This window comes from Suricata suricatta, chromosome 17, assembly GCF_006229205.1.
Source record: "Suricata suricatta isolate VVHF042 chromosome 17, meerkat_22Aug2017_6uvM2_HiC, whole genome shotgun sequence".
NCBI lineage: Eukaryota > Metazoa > Chordata > Mammalia > Carnivora > Herpestidae > Suricata > Suricata suricatta.
In genome coordinates, this window is record NC_043716.1 from 40,444,537 (window position 1) to 40,471,973 (window position 27,437).

The 27,437-nt window shown below is 36.3% G+C and overlaps 1 protein-coding gene across 5 annotated transcripts in view; it reads right to left on the reverse strand.

The window, feature by feature from the left end:
• GPATCH8 (G-patch domain containing 8) overlaps positions 1–27,437 on the reverse strand; it is a 100,900-nt gene that overhangs the window by 48,039 nt on the left and 25,424 nt on the right. For 2 of the 5 annotated variants that reach the window (XM_029927205.1, XM_029927206.1), the window contains exons 2-4: positions 23,390–23,407; positions 21,033–21,105; positions 17–84 (exon numbers count right to left, since the gene is read on the reverse strand). In XM_029927205.1, the coding sequence (XP_029783065.1) occupies positions 17–43 (27 nt within the window). In that variant the 5' untranslated portion in view covers positions 44–84; positions 21,033–21,105; positions 23,390–23,407. Of the gene's footprint in view, positions 1–16; positions 85–2,131; positions 2,177–21,032; positions 21,106–23,389; positions 23,408–27,437 lie in introns of all 5 variants that reach the window. The other 3 variants (XM_029927208.1, XM_029927209.1, XM_029927204.1) reach the window with 3 other exon arrangements.

A 27,437-nucleotide genomic window follows, 5' to 3' on the forward strand; every position in this document is an offset into this window, starting at 1 on the left:
AGTAAGATCAACTTACCTCCATTTCCATGCGACCCATGCCCATGACATCATACTTGACAACAATTGGAATGGGATCTGTTCTCCCTGTAACAGGAACACATTATCAAGGTAAGAAGCAAAGCTAAGCCAACAGTTCACTTTATACATTGGGTTTGGGTGGTTAGAGATCTTGCCTTGGAGTGCAGAGACCAGAAAGCTACAGTGAACCAAACACAAGCCATTCTCACAGCTTACGACCAAACCTACCTCCCCTAGTTTAAGCCCAAGCAATCACCTTGGTTGATGTTCCAGTTGGAAATAATTCCAAATTACTATGGCAAAATTGAATAAATAAGTAATGCAAAGCACTTCTTAAGCAATGGCACCAGGAGATTTAAAATCAAAAACCATAGAAATTGCTTTTTAAAAAGACCCCCAAATAACTTTCCATTAAGAATCACTTCACTCTTACTGTTCACTGACATCCCCCCAACTTTTAAAACTAGTAATAATTAACTCAAATGACATGCTTAAATAAAAAACAAGGATAGTTTCAAATATGATACAAGAAAACTCAGTAACTGCAACTCAGCATGTTTAATATTTTTTTGTTTTCAAAAGATGCTTTACAATTAACTGGGTTTATGAAAAAATTTTAAATAAAAAGCAACAGTTAGTTGCCCTTAGGGACAAAGAATTTTATTTTTAAACTGGTGCTCTGAGGTCCCATCTTCCAGAGTGGATTTAACACTGGCTGTAGCAATCGGTAAGCTGTGAAAAGGACTAGTTGCGAAGAAAATTGACTTTTACTAATCAATCTATGCTGGAGATTTTTTAAAATGTATATTTAATCCACTCATAACCAGCCAAACAAAGCAAAATGGGGCAGACAAGCACTTTACTACCACAGCTGTTTTACATCACAACTTGCGCTTTTTATTGTGATGTAAGCCCACTGAAAAGAGGACTTACTTACCTTATCCGTTGCACACCTTTAGTGAAAAAACACAATGTTTACTTCCCTCATCATTTCACTCAGGCTGGTGTAAACAACTGTTTTTTTGTTTGTGTGTGTGTGTGTGTTTGTTGTTGTTATACACACATATGTATTATACCTTTGGGCTAAAAGATGAGTTTTGTCCGGCTAACTGTGACGTACTACCAAAACCAATTAAAAAATAAACAAATAAATGCTATATTCATGACTGGAGGTCCTGGAGAGAAAAAAGAAAAAACTATTCTCAAAGTGACTGGCAACCACTTACATCCAGTCGCTCCATATTTGTAATTTTTGTCTGTAAAACATAATGAAAAACAAATTCAGGAGTTTACTTATCACTAATATCTCATTATTGTTTTTAAACAATAAGTAAGGAGATAATTAGGAATAATTAACACAGTGAAAGTAAAAATTAATAAAGATCATTTCATGCCAGAAAAAAAAGAGAAAAAGTTCTAAAATACAGCCTTCTTTTAGATACTGTTAAAGACTGCCAGTTAATCAAAATGAAAATGCATTACTACCTTATGCCCAATGGTATAATAAATAAGCAGTGACTGCAATCTTTAGCAAAAGGACCAAATTAAAGACAGGTTATAAAAATGACTTCCTAGGTGCAGTATCACTTTCATAACGTCTCAATCAGGGATTTACTGGTAAAATACACAAATGGTCCAATGGAAGAATTGAAAAGAAATGTCAAAGAAATTTCCTTTTGTTTTGTTTTGTCTGTCAGAATTTGTTTTGCAAGAATCAAGAAAGTTTTGGCACAAATTCGTTACCTCTGTAAACCCCTGTTTATAAACTCTGCATTAGTACTTTTGCCTCCTAAGGCAGTCAAAGTTTGTTTTAATTTATTTATAAATTGCAGTAGCAAGTGCTAGTGCCCATTACATTGTGGGGAAATCAAGTTTTTGACAGTATTAGAATTTAATGTTTTAACTGATTTTTTTGGCAGTTCTAACACAAACAGATACATCCCTTCTTAACATTACCCTTTAATGAACAAGGATCAGACAAGTTGCATAAGGAAAGGAAAGGAAAATGAAAAAGACCAAGCAGAAGGATGAAGGCTACAACAGAGAAAGTAAGCCTAACATATTGGTGCACTGATGACAAAAGGAGTAATTCAGTCTGAAAATAAAAAATTACCACTGCTAAGTTTACCATCACCACAACAAGTCCAGGATCATAATGCTGTAAAAAAGAAACACCATCTGTTAGGCAGAAACCATGAGGGCAGGGAACAGGCCTTCTAGCAGGCAGACAAGGAGGGGTAAAGTAACTATTGGTTTGTCCCTCCCCCAATTTGAGCTGCAGACAGAGGAAGGACACTTCCAGTTCCAGCAGTTGTTTTCACATTGGTCTGATCGGGGTGTGAGATTTTTGTGCTGTTACTTGAGAATATGTCCAACCTCCTTTTTAATAATGCGGGGGGCGGGGGGAGGGTGTTATAGTGAGAACTCGCTCTAGCTTCCAACCTCTCACTTAACTATTCATTCTGGTAAATCAGTATTCAGGACCCAACTTGAAACTTCTCCTTGAAGAAATAACATCAATGACAGATCAACTGGATTGTGATCAAGTCATTTCCTTCGGTAAAAGAACTCTAAAAGGATTTGTGGGTTGGGAGAGGAATCATCAAGACCTTGGTAAGTAAGCGGTCTGGAAAATAACCTTGTACACTAAGTGCTTAGAAAACTTATGTGCATTAGAGTTCTGTTATGAATGAATTAAAAAACCCTTCAAGTAGCTTTCCTCAGAAATTTGTTTTCTTTTAATGAAGTGTTCCCAGGATTGCCAACATCCTTCTGCATTCAACAAAGCCAGGCTTTGAAGGAGACCAGGAACTCCAGAAAGTGGCATCAAGATGGCTGTCACATTGACAGTTAATCCCCTCAGAGGTAACCCATCACAGAAAATAATCAGTCTGGCTTTAAAAACTATCTGAAGGTATTATAAGAACATTGTTTGGTGACAGGGAGGAACTATACTTAACTGCTGAATCATTATCCTGCACAGGCGAAACTATATAACTATATGTTTATGACACTTCAATTAAAAAAAAATATAGAGGGGCGCCTGGCTGGTTCAGTTGGTCAAGCACGCGACTTGATCTTGGGGTCATGAGTTCAAGCCCCACAATGGGCATAGAGCTTACTTACAAAAAATATGTATACATATATGTGACACCACCACCAAAAATAAAACCCAAAACACAGTCTGAAGATGACTTTATTATCTGGGCCAAGCAGCAATTTCTTTCCATTATTAAAAAGGCTCCAAACCAAGGAAAAAAATCTCAGTGGGGAAAAAAAATCCTATTCATTCATTTGTTATTAATGACAAATCCTACCATAAAGAATACCACTGTGGAACACCTGAATAGCAATTTATAGTGATGACTTCAAAAGGTAGGTAGAAACCAAATGTTTGCTGATAGGATATTCTCTAGAATATACAACTTCTTTTTTAAAATAATTGAACTAGGGGTTTACTGGCTGGTGAGGTGGTAGAGCATGTGACTCTTGATCTCAGGGTTTTAAATCCCTGCCTCATGTTGGGTATAGAGGTTACTTAAAAATAAAATCTTTAAAAAATAAGAATAAAAATAAAATTAAGTTGAACTAAATCTAGGTTCTCTACTCTTTGCTTCCTTTAAAGGAGAAAATATTTCTTAAGATCCATTAAATTAACATTTTGTTATTCATTTCACTCCAAAGGAGGCAACTTCAATCAGAACACTAAGTATTTTCCATAGAAGAACCTGTCCTCCTCACCCAAAGATCAATGAATACTATGATTGTGATGCAGAAAAGGGGATGAGGGGGCTGACAACCTACCAGATCTAGAATATGCCAGTATCAATGTATTCATATGATTGGCAAAAAAAATTAGTCATATTTTCTAAATCAAAACTTTAAAACATGCACATATGCATCTCTTGCTAAAACGTGCACCTGAGTGGCACAGTTGGTTAAGCATCCGACTCTTGATTTCGGCTCAGGTCATGATCTCAGGGTCCTGGGATCCAGCCCTGTGTTGGACTCTGTGCTGAAAGCATAAAGCTTGCTTCGGATTCTCTATTCCCCTCTCTCTCTGCCCCTCCCTCGCTTACGCGCGCTCTCTCTCTCTCAAATAAACTTTTAAAAACTGTGAAGCTATTATGACTTATCATAACTAAAGAGAGAGAATAAGGCCAAATACAAAAATTCAGATTGTCTACAGCCACCTTGTTTCTGAGAATAATCCCTCATGAATCATTTTTGATTTTAGAATAATTAAAGATATACTAATCTACAAAACTGGCACAAAGAATTAGACTGAAGAGAAATACTTTTTTGAGAAATACTATTTTTAAAGAGAAAAACTCCAGGAGTAGAACAATTGAGAAGAAAATAAGAACAACCATAATTTGGTAATTAGTGACACTTCAGAATCAGAAGACATACAGGATTTCTCTACAGAAACAAATTAGAAATGAAGATGCTTCCAAAGTGACTTACACACTGCTTTGATAGTCAACAGATAGAAGAACACCTCGATTTCTCTCTGCTGCCTTTCCCCTTACTAAGATTCATTCAACAACAAACATTCAGTACAAATATTTGTTGAATTCCTACTACACTGTTGGAAGGCATCGAGCATATGGCAATGTTCAACACAAAGTCTTAAACCCCATTAGTTATCTATAATTAGACAAAATAATCTTACCAACTTAAAACTTCTGGCATGGGAGTGGGGAACAGAACATTTATGGAGCCAATGTATATATTTGAAAAAGCTCAAAAATATCTTAAGTTGTCTTTTTAAGATGTCTACAATGGTTTTTAAAGACTGACCCTAATAAAGCAGAAATACATAAAAGCCAGCAAAAAGTCACAATATTCACTTCCAAAGGCCATTATACTGATAAAGACCAAGAACTTGACCTGACATCTTTATTTCTTACTTTAAGCAACTCAAATACATGTATGAAATATTTTCTGATTTGCGAAACTATTCAAAATAGGACTCTAGAGATGCCTGGCTGGCTCAGTCAGTTAAGTGTATGACTCTTAACTGTCATGATCTCATACTTCTCAGGCTCTGTCCTGACAGCTGACAGTGAGGAGCCTGCGTGGGATTCTCTCCTTCTGCCCCTTCCATGCTTTCTCTAAGTAAATAAATAAACTAAAAAAAGGGGGGGGGGGGGATTCTATACTAAGTTATGTTAGCACATTCAAATATAATTTCACTTATTAAAACAGTGATACATACAACTTTCAGAAACGGAGAAAAAAATAGTATCTCTATTTCCAAGACAAAGCTTCTGCAAATTTCTTCTGAAAAGTATAGTCTTTGGCAATCATAAAAAGAATGATTACTTTCAGCATCACTTAAACTATAATATGATACATGCTATTTCCCTGGAAACACTAACTGGAAACATCAAGCATATTATTCCTACAGACTTTCTAACATTGAAAAAAAAAATTCCTACTGAACAGAATTCAAATTCTCCAATACTACCAAACTATATTCTTGCCACTTGTTTAGTGATCTATACAATAACCAGATTATTTTGATTTTCAAATATAGATGTTTTCTAAAAGCACAGAAATTTTTTTAATGTTTTATTTTATTATTTTTGATAGAGAGAGAGACAGAGCATGAGAGGGAGAGGGGCAGAGAGAGAGAAGGAAACACAAAACTGGAAGCAGGCTCCAGGCTCTGAGCTAGCTGTCAGCACAGAGCCTGGCGCGGGGCTCGAACCCATGAACGTGAGATCTGACCTGAGCCGAAGTCGGAGGCTTAACCGACTGAGCCACCCAGGCGCCCCTAAAAGCACAGAAATTTAACTATGACCTAAAAGCATCCCCATCCTTCCATCTTACCAAAGTGTCAGAGCTAGCTTTACAAGATAAAATAGTTCAATTTTAATCACATAGCCTAATATTACTAAACAAGGACATAGGTTTCTCAGTTGGTTAAGCAACCAACTTCAGCTCAGGTCATGATCTCACCGTTTGAGAGTTCAAGTCCCACGCTGGGCTCTGTGCTGGTATCAGAGCCTGAAGCCTACTTCAGATTCTGTGTTTCCCTCTCTGCCCCTTTCCTGCTTGCTCTCTCTCAAAAAAAATTTTTTTAATTTATTTCTTTTAGTAATAAAAAGAATTTAAACAAGGACAGAGAAGGGCAAAAAGGCTTTAGTGGGACGCTGAGGTGACTCAGTCGGGTCACGATCTCAGTTTGTGAGTTCAAACCCCACATTGGGTTCTGTGCTGACAGCTCTGAACCTGGAACCTGCTTCAGATTCTGTCCCCCCCCCCCTCCGCCCCTTCCCCACTCAAGCTCTGTCTCTCAAAAATAAATAAAAACATTACAAGGAAATTAAAAAAAAAAAAAAGGCTTAGTAAACATGTTATGGACTCAGAATGTTAAACCAGAAAAAGACCTCTCATCCAGGGATGACAGGAGATACACAAGCCCTTAGAAAAAATTTTTAAAAAGGGGGAGGGGAATTGTGAGGTGTCTTCAATTAAAAAAAAAAAAACACCTAAAGAAAATCAAACTTTTATTTCAGGTAAGATTCTTTTCGCTAAATTTTTTTGAATTTATTTTGAGAGAGCCAGAGAGAACGCACGTGACAGCACACACGAGTGAGGGAGGAGCAGAGAGAGGAGCAGAGATAGAGAGGGAGAAAGAGAATCCCAAACAGCCTCCACACTGTCAGTGCAGAGCTGGACTCAGGGTTCGAAATCACCAACTGTGAGATCATGACCTGAGCTAAAGACAAGAGCTGAATGCTCAACAGACTGAGGCACCCAGGCACCCCCATTTGGGCTAAAATTCTCTTGATGCACTGAAGGTTGTTTCATGCTAACCATCATGCTAAGATCAATTTAAATTTTTTAAATGGGAAAATCAATTTAATAAATATAATGTCGGGGCGCCTGGGTGGCTCAGTCGGTTAAGTCTCCGACTTCGGCTCAGGTCAGATCTCACGTTCGTGGGTTCAAGCCCCGCGTCAGGCTCTGTGCTGACAGTTAGCTCAGAGCCTGGAGCCTGCCTCTGGTTCTGTGTCTCCTTCTCTCTCATGCTCTGTCTCTCTGTATCATGCTCTGTCTCTCTGTATCAAAAATAAATAAAACATTAAAATATAAAAAAAATAAAAAAATAAATAAATAAATATAATGTCGAGTTAAAATAACCCAAAACATGGGGCTCAGGGGAAAGAATGAGAAAGAATATTAGGTCCTTAAACAAACAAACAAACAAACAAATCAGGAGGTGCCTGGGTGGCTCAGTTGGTTAAGTGTCCAACTTCAGCTCAGGTCATGATCTCACAGCTTGTGAGTCTGACCCCGCGAAGGGCTCTATGATGACAGCTCAGAGCCTGGAGCTGGCTTCAGATTCTGTGTCTCCCCCTCTCTCTGCCCCTCCCCTGCTTGCGCTCACACCTGTGCGCTCTCTCTCTCTCAAAAATAAATTAACATTAAAAAAAAAAGTTAGGTAACACTTCAGTGGCCTGAGTTTTACTTATGTTTGTGTCCTGAATAACTGACACAGTGGCATAGAGCAGTGTTCAATTACAAAACATTTATTCACTCAAAAGAATGAACATGTTCACAGTGGGTCTAGAACTTGTTCGGGTCTATATATTTAGTCATCATGGTGCTTTCTGCTTAATGCCACCAAATACTGATAATTTAACTGTCTTGCAATCTAGTTAATTATTTTATCAAATAGAACACAGGGCTATTTATACAGGTTTCCATATCTCAAAAATTATGCAAGCTATTAGAAGGAAATATTTGAATTTTGTGTTACTGTTCATGAGAGGCATGTTCAGTTTGTTTTATCTACTGTCACTTGTTAGCAGTCAAGGAGAAACAGGCACTATGTGTTTGAGGAAGACAGACTTAATATTCTCTAAGGCTCACTTCAAGTTTATTTATTTAAGTAATCTCTATACCCCATGTGGGGCTCAAACTCATGACCCCATGATCAAGAGTCACATGCTCTTCTGACTAAGCCCGCCAGGTACCATGGCTCGCTTCAATTCTTAACTTATAAAGAGTGGGAAATATCTGAGTACAAAATATCCCGGAGACTTATGTGGATAGTAGTCAGTCCTATGGCACTGTAATAATCCAACAACCCAACACCCTATTAGAATTGTATTCTCTTACTATCGGTTACATTTTCCATAACTACACTGAGAACTTTTTATTATTCCAGGGTATCTCAACAACCCCAAAAAGACTTTCCAGCTTCATTTAAACTGCTCCTCCTTTACTTTCCACATTAACTTTCTCCCCAGTTCATCTTTTTCTCTTTCTGTATTTTTCTAGGTAGTCCTTTAAAAAGCTGGGTTATAAAATCACAGTTCTCCAATAAAAAATTTCTAAGCATTTGTGTCACCTCTGACAACCAGAGCCTGAGTCTCCATAGCCTCCTCTGAGGTCTCAGAATCAGTAGGCAGATCAAGATATAACAAATAGAAGAAGCTTTAGAAACCATAAATCATCATGTAGAATGTTGTTGGACTCTAAACCATTTACCTCCTTAAGGCTTCAGAAAATTAAAATCAATTTATTTTCCTTTCATTTCCAAATTAAAATGAATGATACTCTAAAATAGAAGCTGTGGCAAAATGTAATGTATTACATATAATTTGGTGATGATGAAACAATCCTATTTACAGATGGGACAAAGGGATTATCCAAGATCAATAACCCAAGTATAATCCAAAAATCTTTGCCATATACCATTCCATTAACAAAATGAGACTGAGTTTGAAAAGCAATGTTACACAAATATAAAATCCATGCCAAAGAAGAGTTCAGAATGTCAAGTAGATTGAAATTATTCAAAAATCCCCCTTATTTCCTTTGGACTCTCTGCTAAGAGTCCAGTGATGGTGATGTTAGGTCATCCCTAGAAAAACACATTTTTTCTAGTCCTAAACTCTATGATTCTATGTAGCTTTGAGAGCAATTTTGTCTCCTCTTAGTTTCTATTTATCAAATACTGGTTCAGTAGTGAATTTTTATATTTTCAAGTATTTCTACCTGGTTGGACTATTCATTTTACAAAAAGAAATCACTATCACTGTATGCTCTATATTTCTCATTTAAAAAGTTTCCTAGACACTCCACCCTCTTGTCTAAGTAACCTAATTTCCACATAAGCCAGTTTCATTTTAATCATGCAAATTAACCTAGTCAAAGAAGTTCATAAGTAATATGGTAGGGAACAATGTAAAATCAGGCTCAGGATAAGATTATAAAGAAAAACGCGGCACCTGGGTGGTTCAGTCAGTTGAGTATCTGACTTCAGCTCAGGTCAAGATCTCCAGATTCAGGAGTTCAAGCCTGCATCAGGCCCACTGCTGGCAGCGGGGAGCCTGTTTTGGATCCTGTCCCCTACTCTCTGCCCTTCCCCCACTTGCGTGTGCTCTCTCTCTCAAAAAAAAAGACTATAAAAAATAAACAGTATTATACAAACTCAGACCCAAAATCACTAATACGTTATGTTTTTTTTTTTTGAGAGAGAGAGAGAGAGAGAGAGAGAGAGAGAGAGAACGCACATGAAGTAGGGAAGAGGTAGAGAGAGAGAGGGAGAAAGAGATTCCAAGCAGGCTCAAGAGTTAGATGATTAACTGAACAAGCCACCTAGGCTCCCCATCCTTGAACTCTTAAGATTTGTACAAATCTAGCATATTTTAAAGATTCAATAAATGTATGCAAAATAAAAAAAAAAGAAAACAGAGAACATGTAAATGCACAACAATTATGGCCAAATTTCTTACCACTTAATCCAGCCTTAAATTTCTAGTGATTTTATACAAATTTATGTTATTCATGAAGAATACATATAACCACTTAAGGTGCCCTAAGGAAAAATATCACACTCACAGCTAGCTGTAAATTTTTGAGGGGGCCAGAATAACCACTGTATGCTTCAATTCTATAATATCTGCATTTTTCACCACCATGTCTTTTCAGAACAGAGAAGTGAGCCGCCACACAGCCTCTAGGTACATTATAGTACACTGAGTACAAGCATCCTTTTAGCACCATTATTCCACTACTTATTTGCTATCAGGTCTTAGGTAAAGCATGGCTCAATTTTCTCATCTGAAAAACAGGAACAATATCTACCTCAAAGAGCATTTAGAGAATCCATATGCAAGCACTCATTGAACACTTAATAAACACTAGGAGCTATCAGGAAGGATTATCACTAAACCCAAGGAACAAGGGCTTGCTAGTCAGATGTATGCATGAACTAAATGTACACTGTGCTCCCTGGTTGATCTGTTTTATCATCCTTCATACTTACATCTTCTCTGTTGGGATCACTCTAAGTCCTCATGATCTCATACCCAGACAACTTTCTAAATGGTCTTTCATTCATCTTCAGACATTATGTGAACATTCTACTTAACTTACTTCTACCACAAATATTCAGGCTAGTATACTGGCAAGAAAAATAGATCACAAATCAGAGGATTTGGGGCTGGGTTTCAGCACTATTACAAAGACATTTTAGAACCCTAAGCCGAAATTCCTCCAGCTGTAAAATGAATTTTAGATAAAATTATACTTAAGATCTCTTTTTGCTATGAAAGTCCTCTGATTAAAAACTACCCTTGGTTTAAAAAGTAAAGTTCTAGACTGGTATAGTATTAAACCTTGCACATTCAGTGTGGGTAGTTAAAAGCATGGTTTTAGAGTGCGAAAACCTAAGGTTTGAATTCTGATACTGTTGTTTAGTGGTTACTTATTCATAGGCAACTCACTAAGCTTCTCTAAGCCTCCGTGTCTCCTGCAAACTGATAATAACAATCATTATTTCACAGACTTGTAAGAATAAATATTTAAGTGCTTGGCACACAGTAAACACTCAGTATTTGATTTGTACCTATTCAAACCTATTTCCTATCACTGCCTTCTACTTATGGTTTCTAACCTGTTCCTAGAGACCTAGTGCTCTGCTTTGACCAAAACAGTTATGTCATCCACCCCCCCCCTTATCTTTTTGAAGTTTATTTATATGGGGCCGGGGGGTGGAATGGGAAGGGGCAGGGGGAAAGGGAAAGAGAGAGAATTCCAAGCTGTCTTCACACTGTCAGTGAAAAGCCTGATGCAGGGCTCGAACTCATGAACCATGAGATCATGACCTGAGCTGAAGTCTGACACTTACTCGACTGAGCCACCAAGGTGTCCCCTGCCTTTATATATTAAGGTTCAACATCAAGGGGGAAAAAAAGGTGGAGAGGTTCTTCTAAAGGAAGGAAAAAAAGTACAAAATCCACTGCTCTATAGGCATTCTCTACTCCAGCCATCCATGCCTACTCTTGGCCAACTGTAATCACCTTGTATACACAAGTATTTCCTGTCCTACGGTAATATCCTGTCCTCCTTCCTCAAGACTTCACAGTGAAGTCTTCCCTAGTCATTCCTTCTTCTGAGGATTTACAGCATTTACTCTTTAAGATTCCCCCCATTTAACTCCTAAAATAAACAGCAAACTGTGAGTAGGGCAGTATCTTATAATATTATATATATTCATTATATGGTTTCTTGAACAAAGCATTCAGTAATGTGCAAATAATTCCACGTAATTCTTCACCTTTCCGCTTTAAAAGTAATCTTCCTTGGGACACCTGGATGGCTCAGTTTGTTAAGCTTCCGACTTTGGCTCAAGTCATGATCTTGCAGTATGCAAGTTTGAGCCCCGTGTGGGGCTCTACGATGACAGCTCAGAGTCTGGAGCCTGCTTCGGATTCTGTTTCCCTCCCTCTCTCTGCCCCTCTCCCACTCATATTCTCTCTCTCTCTCTCTCTCTCTCTCTCTCAAAAGTGAATAAACATGAAAAAGAAATGTAAAAGTAATCTTCCTTGATAATGTCCAATCTGCCTCTGTAACTGGTTCACTCGATCTTTTTGTAGTTTAAAAGGTACTAGAATGATAAAATAGCCTTCTATACTTACTGTTCCAAATATTCATTTGAAAAATTTGCCACTTTTTTCCTGGTTATTTTGCCACAAACTTAACATATGTTTAATGTCTTATGACATATCCTTTAAATGTGACAATCTCTACACTGAGACAAGCTATCTCCTCTGCTCCTCTCCCTAATCCTCCTCCCTTTTTAGTCTAGCCCTCAAACTCAGTCCTTTTATTGCAGATTGCCAATTCTAATTTTATTTACTGAATGGGCTTCCTCTTTTGTTTATATTAATGAAATTTCATTCAGAAAGTCATAGGTTCTATAGAATCTGTATCTTACTGCGATACATAAACTACTAAAATATGCTTGCTTTTGGCAACTGTGTAAAGATCGAAAAGATCATTTAATTAGCAGGAAAAAGAGGTAATTCAGCTACCAGCTCCATCAGCTAGGCCAGCTTCAAGTATAACTAAAGCCTTCTGACAACCCATACTTTTGTGATTTGGGGGAGCTACATGTCTGTCCTCCCACAACTACTCATATTTTCAGTTATCAGCTTTTTCTGAGAATGCAAAGGTAAACAACACATAAGAACACTGATTTCAAAGTCATGCTTACACTTCAATGGCAGAGACTCAGTAGCTGTATGCCCTTTCTAAAACTGCTTCTTCCTTTATGAAATGAGTATACTAATACCTATAACATTAAGTGCAACAACATACAAAACATTTAGATTCTAAATCAATGTTTGGCATATAACGTGTACTAAATGTAATTTCTTTTTCCTAAAAGGAAAACAAATTTCAAAGGTAAGTGAATGTAGAAAGACAACATAGATTTTACAAAAACCCTATCCATAAAATTTACTTAGATCATTACAATATTAAAGGAAAACTTATGGAGGTGCTTGGCTGGCTCAGCAAAGCACATTAACTCATGATCTTGGGGTTGTGAGTTCGAGTCCCAAGATGGGGGTACAGTTTACTTAAAATATAAAATAAAATAAAAGAAAGCTTGTTTTTCTTAACCAAAGAATGATTTTCCTTAGGAAGTTAGTGAAGTTTTAAAAGATAAACATTCTGGGGCACCTGGGTGGCTCTGTCAGTTAAGCATCTGACTCCTGGTTTTAGCTATCTCACTGTTCACGGGAGAACAGTTGAGCTGCCCCACGTTGAGCTCCTCGCAAATTGAGCGGAGCCTGTTGGTAATTCTCTCTCTGCCCCTCCCATAAATAAATAAACACTAAAAAAATAATAAAGATCAACATTCTAATTTAATAAAATCTAAATTGTAACACTACACATTTCTCTTCTGTTGTATTCAATCCAAGTCTAGTTTTTCTTCAGTCATAAAACATAGTAATAACACTGTTATTACAATATAGGCCCTACCCAACTATATTCAACATTTATTTACTAACTGAAACTGGAGACAGAGGCGGATAGCTGGAACAAAGAGACGCAACCCTACTCTGCTTTAATTCTGACTACTCTTTTTCAAAATAATTTTCTGTATTTTTAGATAACGATGTAAGTACACTGTATCAAATTTTACAAGAATATAGTAAAAAGTGCCGCACCTGGGTGGCTCAGTTGGTTAGGCATCTGACTTTGGCTCAGGTCATGATCTCATGGTTTGTGGGTTTGAGTCCCACATCAGGTTCTGTGCTATAGCTCAGAGCCTGGAGCCTGCTTTGGATTCTGTGTCTCCCTCTCTCTCTCTGCTCCTCCCCCACTTCCACTGTGTCTCTGTTTCTCTCTCTCTCAAAAATAAACACTGAAAAAATACAGTAAAAAGTAACTCAGTTTCACTTCAGAATCTGCCTTCACAAGGATTTTTCTCTGTACTGTCAAATACAAACAAATATATAAGGCATACCCCACAGAATGTGCCCATTTAAAGTTTCAAGTAGAATACCTTAGTACATGGCTCTTGACAATTCTTTTTCGGCCAATGGTTTTATATAATAATATGTTTATATCTCATTCTCAAAAATCTAATTCACTATTTTTAAGAAAAAGACACATGAGAAATCTAGAAATGCATTCCACATACACTAGTAGAACTTTGGAGAAGCTTCTTAAGTATCAACAAAAGGGAAAGACACGTTCCTACACAGAAAGCAACTATTTGTTAACAACCATATTAATTTGTAATAAAGAAGAAATGTTTAAGTTTTATATCTCAACAATTTTCTTTTAATTCACAAATAGGCAGCTAGGTTTTGAAAATTAGATGGGTAACTCATTTTAAATAATGGCAAATAGGTATTTTCAGATGGTCTGATTTGGGTTAACAAAATACTGATTTTAAGTAGGAGGTGTACATCTATTGGTCTATATATGTACACACACACACACATATATATGCATAAGTATGTGTATATCTATGGGTATAATTTAGCACAAATGGTAGTTTTAATATATAACACACATTGTTCTATACCTTGCTTTTCTACATAAGATACCTTGGAAATTGTTCTATACATACTGAATACATTCTAAGCTACTTCGATCATTTTAAAGCTGCATGGTTTCCCTTTACACAATTTAAGTACTCTATTTCTTCAAATCCAAAATGGTCATTAACCATAAAATGCATTATTTTATGTGCCACAAATAAATTTAAAAGCTTCCAATTATAACTATAATTCCATTAAGAAGATACATCTAATTTTGTCTTTATGAAAATATGAAAAAATGTCTTGGAATCAATGGAATATGACAGACTGTTTCTAATCTTAAGGTTGAAATATATCATGAAATAACATGATATAATAATCTGAATCATACATTATTTTGTGCATTTCAAAGAGTAAGTGAAGAACAGATCATTAGAATTGCTGGCCCCAAGGATACACGCATTTTAATCTTTCAGTAACACAAACTGTTCTCTGCAGCAGTTTACCAATATATGTGGTCACTGGCTATGGTACAAATACCTGTTTTCCCAAAATATAACCAGGTTAATTTTTTTTAACCTTTCTAATGCAAAAGTGAAAACCTGTGTTTATACTGGTTATAAATGCATATTTATAAAAGTAAGTGAATAAACAAATATCATCTCTATTATGAGGACTGAGAATGTTTCATTATTCTTAAAAGTCATTGGTATTATTTTTCTATTAACAGTGTTCATATCATGTCTTTTTCTCTTCAGGTTGTTTAACTCTTTTAGGTAATAGGTAAATACATAAAGGAAATTTGTCCTTTGTCTATAATGAGATATTGCAAATATTTCCCCCAGTTTGTTATTTTTTTCTTTCTTCTTTACAATAAATGAAATATAGTAAAATGTATCCTTCTTAAATGATTTCTAGGTTTGGGTTAAACTTAGAAAGAAATGTTCTCATTTCAACATTTAAAAAAATTTTTTAATTTATTTATGTTGAGAGAGAAAGAGATAGCATGAGTGGGGGAAGGGCAGCTAGAGAGGGAGAGAGAGAATCCCAAGCAAGCTCTAAGCTGCTAACAAAGAGTCCATTGTGGGGCTCAAACCCATGAACCTGTGAGATCACGATCTGAGCTGAAACCAAGAGTTGAACACTTAACCAACTGAGCCACCCAGGCGCCCCTATTATTATGTTTTTAAAGAAGGCTTCATGTCCAGCACAGAGCCTAACACATAGCTTGAACTCATGACTCTGAGATCAAGACCTGGGCTGAAATCAAGAGTCTGATGTTTAACCAAGTCAGTCACCCAGGCACCCCTCCAACATTATTTTTAAGAGCATAATTATCTCATCGTTCACCCTAGTGATCTTAAGATTTTTTTTTTAACATTTAAATATTTTACTCATCTGGAATATATGTTGGGGTAAGAAATGACAGTGTGGATCCAACCTCTTGTTTCTGAGGTGATATCCAGTTTTCCCAATGCCACAGTTTAGAAATTGGGACTCTTAGGTGTTGTAATTAGGCTCAGAAGTGGCAATAACTAAGACCTCAGAACTAAAGACACCAAAAGTAGGGGTTTAGGGACCCTAAAATGCACATAGCATTAAAAACACAGATCTAGGGGTGCCTGGGTGGCTCAGTTGGTTAAGTGTCCGACTTCGACTCAGGTCATGATCTGGTTCGTGGGTTTGAGCCCCAACCCCGCATCAGGCTCTGTGCTAAACACCTGCTCAGAACCTGGAGCCTGCTTCGGATTCTGGTCTCCTTCTCGTTCTGACCCTCCTCATTCATGCTCTAATTCCATCTCTCAAAAATAAATGAATGTTAAAAAAAAAGTTTTTAACCGCAGATCCAGAAGTCGGTTATCTAGCACATATTGACCACATTATAAGAATTATATCATAAATTCTGAGAAATACAGAGTAGCAAGACAGGGCTTCTGAATTTATGATTTTTATGACATTTAGGTTTGAGTAAGACCTAAAGATGGGCACCTGATTGATTCAGTCTATGGAGCCTGTGACTCTTGATCTCAGGTTTGTGAGTTTGAGCCCCACACTGGGTATACAGATTATTTAAAAATAAAGTCTTAAGGGGCACCTGGGTGGCTGAGTGGGTTAAGTGTCTGACTTCAGCTCAGTTCATGATCTCAAAGTTCACGGGTTCGAGCTTTGCATCGGACTCTGTGCTGGAGGTGTAGAGCCTGATTGGGATTCTGTCTCCCCCCCTTTCTGACCCTCCCTAACCCTTCCCCACTGTGGTCTCTCACTCCCGAAATAAACAAACTTAAAAAAAAATGTTTAAAAAAAGTAATAGGGGTGCCTGGGTGGCTCGGTCGGTTAAGTGTCCAACTTCAGCTCAGGTCATGATCTCACCGTCTGTGAGTTCAAGTCCCACATCAGGCTCTGTGCTGATAGCTCAGAGCCTGGAGCCTGCCTCAGATTCTGTCTGCCTCTCTCTCTCTCTGCCCTTCCCCCACTCACGCTCTGTCTCTCAAAAATGAATGTTAAAAAATAAAAATAAATTAATAAAGTCTTTTTAAAAAAGGAAAAATGTCTAAAGACAGATTATCTCCAATTCAGTTAAGATATCTAAATATATACAACAGAGGTATTAATAGCAATAAGCATTTACACAGCATTTTATAGTCTTTACAAAGTGACCTCACTTAATTTACTTCATCCCCATTAACCATGAGAAAATGAGCAGAGATTTTAATTCCCATTTATTGGACTAAAAAAAATAATTCAGTGATGGTAACTGGTCCCTTTATTTAAAGTTAGTGGCAGAGCCAAACTCAAATCTAGATCTTATATTTATTTTGAACTACTGCTCACACCTCCTTCACTTCCTACACAAAGTACTTTCACAAAAAACTAGATAAAAACCCTTACTCTTGAGGAACTTGGAGTGATTTGTCAATTATATATTCAGATTGGCAAGAACACACAAAATTTAAACGTAGACCCTGGCCTCAAGAAACCTTCAATGGTCTATAGCAGTTTGAAAAAGCAAGACTTAGGATGCCTGGGTGGCTCAGTCAGTTAAGCATCCAACTTTTGATTTTGGCTCAGGTCATGATCTCACCATTAGGGAGTTCAAGCCCCATGTTGGGCTCTGTGCTGACAGTGCGGAGCCTGCAAGACCTAGGGAACAGGAACAATGTCTTACCTACTTTGTCCATGGCTTGCTTATGGTATTTACAGCCTGTAAAGATAGCTCAGTAATATTTGTTGGTTGTCTGTTATTGACTGAATCTTCCAAACAGGGTAAGCTATCAAAGAGTATCAGATCCCATCCATTTTTCCCACAGGCTGAACTTTTGTGATTAAAACAAACAGCCAAATCATCAAAAAGCACCTGGACAATGTAACAAAGTTTAGGTACCCTACTTCTTGGCTATTCCTACTGACTAAGCATTTCACAACAAAATAAAGATTTTTAACTACATTCCATTTCAAAGCTGTAAAGGGCACCTGGGTGGCTCAGCTAGTTCAGCATCCAACTCTTGATCTCAGCTGGGGTCGTAATCTCACAGTTCAACGGATGAAGTCCCTCTTGGGCTCCGTGCTGATGGAGCAGAGCATGCCTGAGATTCTCTCTCTTCCTCTTTCTCTGCCCCTCCCCCACTTGTGTATGTGCATGTATGTGTGTGTATGCATGCTCTCTGATAAATAAAATGAAACTTAAAAAAAAAAGCCACCAGAAGCTTATAAAACAATCTCAAGAACCAAATCTAATCCAACTTCCGTAAGTATTGTATTGTATTCAACTATCATTCACTGTTGCTTTATTCCAAATTAAATACACCCTCTGCCTCTACAATAAGTAATGGTACATAGTATCTCTCACCAACAGGTCTTTGTAATGTTCCCCTCAGACACCTTGCCAACATATCTTTTCCACTACAAGTTTTTTTTTTTTTTTAACAATTTTTCATTAAAAATGAAAAGAGAGAAGTAGACTCAGAATCTGAAGCAGGCTGCACTTACAGCGCAGAGCCTGACATAGGGCTCGAACCCACAAACCACGAGATCATGACCTGAGCCAAAGTCAGATGCTCAACTGACTGAGCCACCCAGGGGCCCTATGTCTTTTTTTTTTTTAATTACTAGCAATCACTTATCTGCCATACACAAGTTATTTTTAAAGTTACTTTTTCCAATTTCTGAAATATTTTAATACATACTAAGGGAAAATAAATGGTGATAAGAAAATTCAAGTACAAAAATAAACTCAATTTACAAATTTTCTATCTTGCCACATATAATCTCATTCTAGAGTCAGCATACCCTATTCCTCAGTCTATTTAGTAACAATATATTTGCACTGTAGCCTCTAAGGACTATACACTCTTTGTACAAACCCTGGATGGGCTAAAATCATTTTTAAGCATTAAAAAATCCTGAAGAAATCAGGCTTAAATTTTAGTGGATGGTTGCATGTTAAAGATGTTAAAGCCCTAAAAGCAAATAAAAAGGAGAACTGAAAGGATGTACAGAGCTATGAGCCCAGAAATTACATACAGTGACTAGACTATAAAATACTAAAAAGGCATTATCATTTTCATTAGATCAGCAGGCTTTCTTCAGTGGTTATCTATAGCAAAGGTTTGGTACAACGAAAAAAATCTGTTATAAATGACCTCAAAATGCCATAAATGTAGCTACATTCTAGGTCAGATGATGTGGGTATCACAGAAAGAGCTATGCAAGAGAAGCATGCACACTGGTGATTCTAACACTAAAAAATAAAGAGCCATTGACAAGACAATTAAACTTGGCCTTTAATGTTGGCAACAGAATAAGGTTCCATTCTTTTCAAGGGTAAAGATACTGTACCAGCCAGTCAAAACAGATGAGCCTTACACAACAATGTGAATTTAGTTAACACTTCTGAACTGTACACTTAATGGTTAAGATGGCAATTTTATGTTATGTGTTTTCTATCACAATGGAAAAGAAAAAAAGAGATGGGTTTCAAATTCCCCTTGTACTTTAGACTTATGAATTACTGAATGCTTATTATATGCCTGCAACCATGGAGATGGAATCAAAATATGGATAAAAACAAATTCTTCGTTTCAAGGAGCTCAAAGATAAGAACAGAATCCAAATTCTGAGTATTCTTAAAATAAAATTAAAATTTTCTATCACCCCAAAACAAGTGAATATCCAATTACCTCTCCTTTCTTACAGTCACTCTTTCTCACTCCTTCTTCCTCTGTTAGGTGTACTTTAAAGTCTCTGATGCTAACAAATGAAAAATTCTGGGATCCAAACAGATTTGCTAGCCCCTATGAAATGCCCCCAAATTCTACTCCCATGAGTGCCTGAACAGAAAGAGTAAGAATCAACAATGCTCCTGGGACTCTCTGAATAGGAGGGAAAATCTAATAGGGAAAGATCAAATCCAGTCTTAAGACCATCCTCTGAGCAATCATCTCCATTCAATTCAACCTAACCCTCACAACTACATAAATTACCGGGGCAAATTCTATCCTTTCAATCTTGATTACCCATATCCTTCTGGACTCCTACAAATCCTTGATCTACACTATACAAATAAATGGCCCTTAATTAGAGAGCACCCTTGGTATCAACTGCAATGAGTTCTTGTGCCACCGAAAAACAAGTTTAATGATAATCAAATCTTTCTCCCCACCCCTCAAAACAGGTTAGGTCTTAGTAATACATTCTAATTTGAAGTATATTTATTAAGCATCTCCTTTGTGTCATCAATAAGTAGAACGTGTAAATTATCATTTAAAAAGGAAAGATTTTAAAGACTAGAACATTCTGCGTAATGCCCTGTCCTATGCCCTTTAACACACACTTGAATTGGTTAGATTCCCATTCCAACTGTGGAAATCTATTTCCAAAAATCAAAGCATTAGTCAACAGAAGCACACTTCTCCCCCAAAGACCCCTTTGTACAATGAGACCCTTCATGACCAAAAGTAGAAGTGAAATGGTTCCTATCATTTCTGAGTTAGTGTTCACAGAACACTACCAAGAATAAATAGTAAGTAGTTCTTGAAAATGAGAGAGAGAAAAAGTGAATGAAGTTGGTTTCAAATTAGCAAGAACTCAAAAGCAGAAGTATTAGTATTTTGTTTTTACCCAAACGATTAGTATAGTTAAAAGAAAAAGTGAATGCAATGGAAACTTCAAGCCATATATTTTCCAGAGCCTGATCTGAACCTGAGAAATGACCTCTCTGCTCAGAGAGCCCTGGGAAACAATCTCTGCTTCCATCTTATGTTCCATATGGGTCAATCCTTCTCTCTACTACTACATGGATTCTGACTATAGAGAAAAAGAGCCAGGGCCATCACCAGCTTCAGAAGAATTCAGAAGGGCAAAAATTAAATTCTGCCATTGAAGTGCTCCCTTTATAATAATGAAGCCATGATACAGTATCGCTCAATGACACACCCCATCAAAAAAACTGAAAACCAATTGAGCTGTACACACACAATGTTTGACCTGAAAGTATTCATGACACAGCAGCTTACTCTTGCAAAATATGCTGTTAATAGTGACTTAAAATACAGTTATAGGAAAAATACAGACTATTCTAGGGGAGAAAAGGCGGAGGGGAAAGCCCAAACACTTTTTTCTTAAAAAGACAATAAATATATTCAGTTATAAGATCAAATCAGAAACACTGTTTTCTTTCTTTCTTTCTTTTTGTATATTTAAAAAACTTACCCTGAAGAGATTTTCCCAATCCCTGGCCCAGCTTCCACCCATGTTTCTGGAGTAAGCGATGTCCAATATTATCCTGACAGACAGAACAGAGAGACAAACCAAAAATATTCCAATAATATATTCTTCCCTTCCTAGTGACATTTAAACAGGTGATGAGCAAGAGATAATTCTACATATATGCATGCAAAAAGATGCTAATAAAAGGGTAAATGTGCCCAATAAAAGGGGCATTAATGTAAAAAGAAATGCTGGCCAGTATTTTATATGGGAAGAACATAGGGGTGAGGGTCCTTTCTGATGGTGTGCTGGGCAACTTTTGTACATAACACTTATTAAGGAGAAAAAAGGGAAGGGGGAGGGGGGAAGAATACATTTATGAAGTTTAAAACTAACATTAAAAAGCATAAAATCAAGGTACTTATACAATCATATCCACCACCTAGATAGCACCACTTGAAGTTTTTTTTGTGTTTTTTTTTTTTTTTAAAGAAAATCTACAATGTGTTTAGTTATTTTGCTTATGTGTCAGGCTTTCATGATACAAAGTAAGTTGTAAGTGTAAGACTGCCCCACCACTAGAAATGAAAACACAATCAGAGCAAAATCCAGGCTAGACTTGATTGGTTTTTTAATATATATATAAAAAATATAAATATTTAACTAGCATGCAGCCAATATTAAACTGAAAAAACAGTGAGGTTAGTAAAACAAGAAATTAAATTGATTAAACAGAAAAATAAAATGAGCTCAAGCACAGACTGAGTGATGCATTTCAACATGTAATCTAACAAAAATGCTAAAATGTTAGAATGAAACAGGCCTAGCAATAAGTTAACAGTAAAGAACCATTAGTGCATGTAGGGGGAAAAAACCAATATACATAATGTCTCATCTTCCTAGGAGCACACCAGAAAAGGTATTTCAATGAAAATTATATATAAAGACACCAGAAACAACAATTAATGTCAGCTTTTAAGGGTTCAAGATCTTAGAAGCCTCTGCTTATCTTTGTCCCATTCGCTTTTTACAAATGTTGTGAAATATTAAAACAAAACTAACCATTAACTACATCAGATAAAATGCTGGTATACTCATCCAAAGGAAAACATTTTAAAATTATAAACACAAAGTGTTCTATATGCATTAAAATGTAATTTACAGTAGTAACCTAGTTATCACCATTTGAAAATAATCTCATATTTCCTAAAATTAATCTAAAATCAATCTATAAAGCTAAAGCCATAAATCTGATTTATAATCAAACATCTTCTATTAAACTGCTATTTATCTTCTAATTCCATATTCAATGATAAAATGCTCTTTAGAACTATAGAAGAAAAAAATTATTTTACAGTTGTCTTTTCTGACAATAAGAAGAGGAAGATTTAGCTTCCCAATGTTCTGTTTTGAAGGGGTGGGAACAATTTTCTTCCACAAGTTTATGACAGCATGCAAACTGGAAAACTCAGCTGAACAACTGATTATTCACTGATCAGGACAAAATAAAGATCAGGATACCTTTTCAAAAACAAAAATGAGGCAAACAAAATGGAAAATTTGTTTAAAAAAAAAAAAGAAAACCTGTTCCTAAAACAAAAGATACTATTGTCTTAAACATATATAGGGGCGCCCAGGTGGGTCAGTCCATCCAGTGACTCTGGATTTTGGCTCAGAACATCATGATCCCAGGGTTGTGGGATAGAGTCCTGCATCAGGGTCCAGGCTCCATGCTTGCGATTTTTCTCTCTCTCTCCCTCTGCCCTCTCCCCCACTTGTGCTCTCACTCTCTCTCTAAAATAAATAAATGAAACAAAAGGTCACTAGAAATTACTTTTTGCCAGGAACTGAATTAGAAAATGCCATGGTTGTGTATAATCTGAGGCAATAACGTCCATATTACTAGACACTGCAAAAACTTTAAAAAAAATGATTAAAGTCTTACTACAAGTAATGTTAACAGAAAATGAAAAAGAGGACTTGATTATACTACTATGAATATAAACTTACCTGTACATAAAACCCTTACTTTGTATCATAACTCCTACAAATGAAGAATATGGAAAGGACAAGGATAACAGAATCACTCTAAGATTATGTAGTTGACTAAACTATCATTTAATCTTTTAATAGGCTAATGTTATAACTATACTTGGCACAAAGATTTAGGGTATTAAACCATGCTGACAAAAATTGTTGCTCCCTTTTTTTATTTAAGAGAACTCAATCTTTGGCTAAGTGGAGATGAGACATTATGCTGACTGTGTTATATTATGAATGCACTAAAATAAACAGACAGATGAAGCAGTATGCTATTTCCAAAAGCAGTGCAAGTGGAGTGAAAGCATTTCCATACGAACCTGGCTTTAAAAACTGGGCTGTCAAAAGAACAGTTAAATGTAACACAAAGTAAGAAACTGTCCAATCACTAATGGTCGTTTTTTTTTTTTTGTCTTGTTTTCAATTCACTGCTTGCAATTAATGTATTTATTAAAGAAGAGTGAAAGCATAAGTAAATTCACGAGTCAAGACCAGCTGAGAGGTTCAAGAGCAGCGTGTTGTGACTGACAACAGTGAAAGGAAAAGCAAATGTTAAAGGGAGAGGAAGAAAAAAGAAAACTTTAGGATTATACACATTAGCACCACTTTTACAAAACCACTCAAGATGGCTGTCACCTCAAAAAAAAAAAAGCTATTGATACAAAATGGTAGTAACATTTCTCAAACTTCATGTGAAAGCTGTTCTTTAATTAAATCTACTTTCCTACGTATGAATAAGGAATGAAATGTCTGCGTCTGTATTACAATTAATACGCCACTTTATGTCCTTATGATTAAAACAAAGGCCAACAGAAACAATGGACATATCTCCCAGAACGCCTTCCCCTCACCAACCTCAGAGATTAAGTAAATGACTAATACAGAAAACTAGACCTTTCCTATCATTCCAGACTACCTGCTTTTGGAGGAAAAAAGGCAGCTCTGTGACTCTGCGGAAAGGGCTAGTATTCAGTATGGTCCCTTTTCCTACCAAAAAAAGAAAAAAAGTTTTATAAACACTTGTCAAAAATCCAGTAGGCTTAGGGAGGATGGGTAACACAAGGAAGGCACACCAACATACTTCATAACAAAGTAAAACAAAGCAGACTTGCCTATCCCTGAAATGACCAAAATGTTCACTGAACACTCACTGTGAAAGAACAAGGACTCACGCATAAGCCTGTGAAAATAATAATTTACTCTGTTTGGAGTTGTGATTTTGCTGATTATTCCCATGGAAATTATTTATAACAGTAAGCGGGAGTAATTTAAACCCCAAACAGGTAATCTAGATATTACGAGGACAACAAACACTAAGTTACTTCTGAAATAAATTTACTGTTTCAGTCATTATAGTCGTAACTAAAAAAATCTTTGTTTTGTATTTTAAAATAAAATATGAAGTTTGAGGTTGAACTATAATTTCATAGAACCAAAAATAAGTCATCGAAAATTTCTTTTTTTTAACACTGGTTTATAACTAATAAATGGGCATGACAATGACAGGCTGTTTATAAATTAAATGCCACGGGAGAACTGCAGGGAAATTCTATCCATCTTACCTACCTACCTATTTAAGTAAACTCTATTCCCAATGGGGGGCCTGAACTCATGACCCCAAGATCAAGATTCTCATGCTCCACCAACTGAGGGTGAACAAGTCAGGAGCCCCAAGGCAAGTACTAATTTTAAATTAATTGATAAAGCAACTGAACTCTGCCAAAGGAAGACAGGCAAACAAACTAGTTTTGTGCCTGACTCACAGAGTTCCCACAGCTATTTGTTACTCTCTGTGCTTAAGGCCAAAACAGTGGCAGCGTGGCATTTTCTTTGGTCAGGCATAAAGTTCTTAATTTTGGTCAAACCATAAAGCTGAGCTGAAACCTCAAACTTTTATACACCTAGATTACCTCAACTGGCTTTTTTTTTCCTACTTCTAAACTTAAATATATCATTAAAATTCTATATTTCTACCCTTTGTTCTCTTCTATTACATGTGTAAGAAAGGAGAATATAATTTTTAAATGGGAAGATCTTTGAAAGCAAGAGATGTAAGTATTATAAACTATCAACATGCTAAAACACAATACCAGAAAAAACAAGAATAAAAGCCTAATTTTTGTTTCAGCCATTCAACATTTTTATTTATTAACTAACAACTAGAAAATTTCCCAAGACATTTTCTCTGCTCCATAAAGCTGTATTCCATCATAGTAACAATGATCATTTTGGCAACAGCACCACCAACCTGCACACTGGGAGCCTGCCAAAACATAGATAAAAATTTACTTTATTGTATGAGGCTGATTCCAGTTTTTATAGCAGGAAATAGAATATTCTGCCTCCAGAGAAGGCTTTATTACAATTATGTCAGTGATTGGATGAATATTAACTCCACAATGAATTTTCTTTTAGTTGACAGCCACATTCAATTTATACCATTTGCCCATTTTCAACAGTGACAAAAATGGTAAGTCTCTTGAGTGGATTGTAAGCTTTGCTGATTGTGTATCAAAGACTCTATAAGCAAAAACCAAATGCTACTAGGTGAACCCATGCAAACAACAAGTTGTAAAATTCCCAAAACAAAAAATCTATAGCTCACTACAGATGACACAATGAAGACTAGAGAGAAAAGCCATATAGTAATGCTACACCATTCAGCTCCAAGAAGCACATTATTTATAGTGCAGTCCACATATGGTCACTGCTAAATGTCAAATCAGCAGTCTTATAGTTACAGTTTGGAACTAGTGGAGTCCACAGATCTAAACAGATATGCAACAAGAACTCAATTATACATACACTTCTAAATCCCAAGAGAAGCAAAGTAAACATCAGCAACTGGAGTTTGAAAACTTATATTAATTTTTTAAAAACCGCTCCGTCAACCTAACAACTATAAAGACTGGATTTTAATCAGGTAGAACAAAGACCAACTAATGGCTGATGGGTAGTTTTACTTCCAACTGCAACAGTGACAACATATTTTACTATGATGCAGGTGTTTTGCCTTCTGCAGAGCTACAATCACGCCCCCGTCTCACTTCTCATATTCTATGACCAAAGTCATAAAAAACCATGTATCCCAAACCACACCAAAGAGTTCTTGGAACTATGGTGGAATTCTAAACTGAGGCTTTAGCTTTAAGTTTTGCTTTCTAAATACTTGATCCTTAAAAATGTAGAGGACATAACAACTGGGACCTAAAATATCATGAAGCAATAAGTTAAAATCATGTTGCATAAAGGTTTGTTTGTTTTTTTTTTGTAATAAGGGCAAACATTAATACTTTCCATCCGTTCTGTAACTCAGATAATCAAGTTGTCTGGCAATTCTGTAATAATTTTCTTAGAACAGAATTTTATCTTTGGCCAAAAATTTCACTGAAAGATATTTGGTTGATTGAAATAAAGCAGGGGAAATAAAACTTTTTAACAAAAATTATGAAATACTTTACAAATGCTGGATTTTGAGGTGTTTTCAACAGTTCCTGATTGAAACTGAAATGTGCATCATCTATCTCACTAACAAATCTAGGCTCCAGAAGCTTACTAAAAGCATAATGCATTGAACCTTTGTACTAAGTCTTTGTATTTCATTTCCCATCTTGCCAGTGTACAACAAATTTACCCTATTACCAGAGGAAAAGACCTTAATCCTATACTCACAATAACCCTTCACACAGGCATATTTCTTGACACAAACCTGTGCAGAGATTTCCACGGTTACCAGCTGCTGTAGATTACCTTTGTTTAAAAAAAAAAAAATGACTAGACCTTTAGCTCCTGCAGTGATCTGTAGACTCCCAAAGCTGCATATTTCCAGCCACTTTTGAGTTGCATGCTGTAGCAAAACAGTCAGCACCTCTCAACAGATATTGCTGCAGAGAAAGATTTTAATTCAGCAGAGACTCTTTCTATGTGTGAGAAGCAATGCCATTTCCCCCGAAGAACAAGAGAGCTCAATATAGCCAGCCAGCCATATAACTAATATATATTTGGTAGAAATTCCTTAGATGATAGGGTTCTTCTTTTTTTTGGAGGGGGGGAGTGATTGATACCATACTACCAACTTTCATGCCAATAGTCTTAGCAAAAGTTTCCTTAAAACCTTTCTTTAAAAACTTTCAATTTGTCCCCAAGTGATTTTGTAAGAGAAATAAAATCCTTCTTGTCTTGTGTGTCGCACTTCTACCTAATGCAATGTAGGCTATGAAGTTCCTCCTCCTCCTACCTAAACTACCACATCGCAAATAATATTTATTTATATATTTCAGGAGCAAATTTTCATTAGAGGTATAATTTATTAATATATGTCTCTGAACACAGTTATTTATTTAAAAAAAATCAAATATCCAGTCTGAA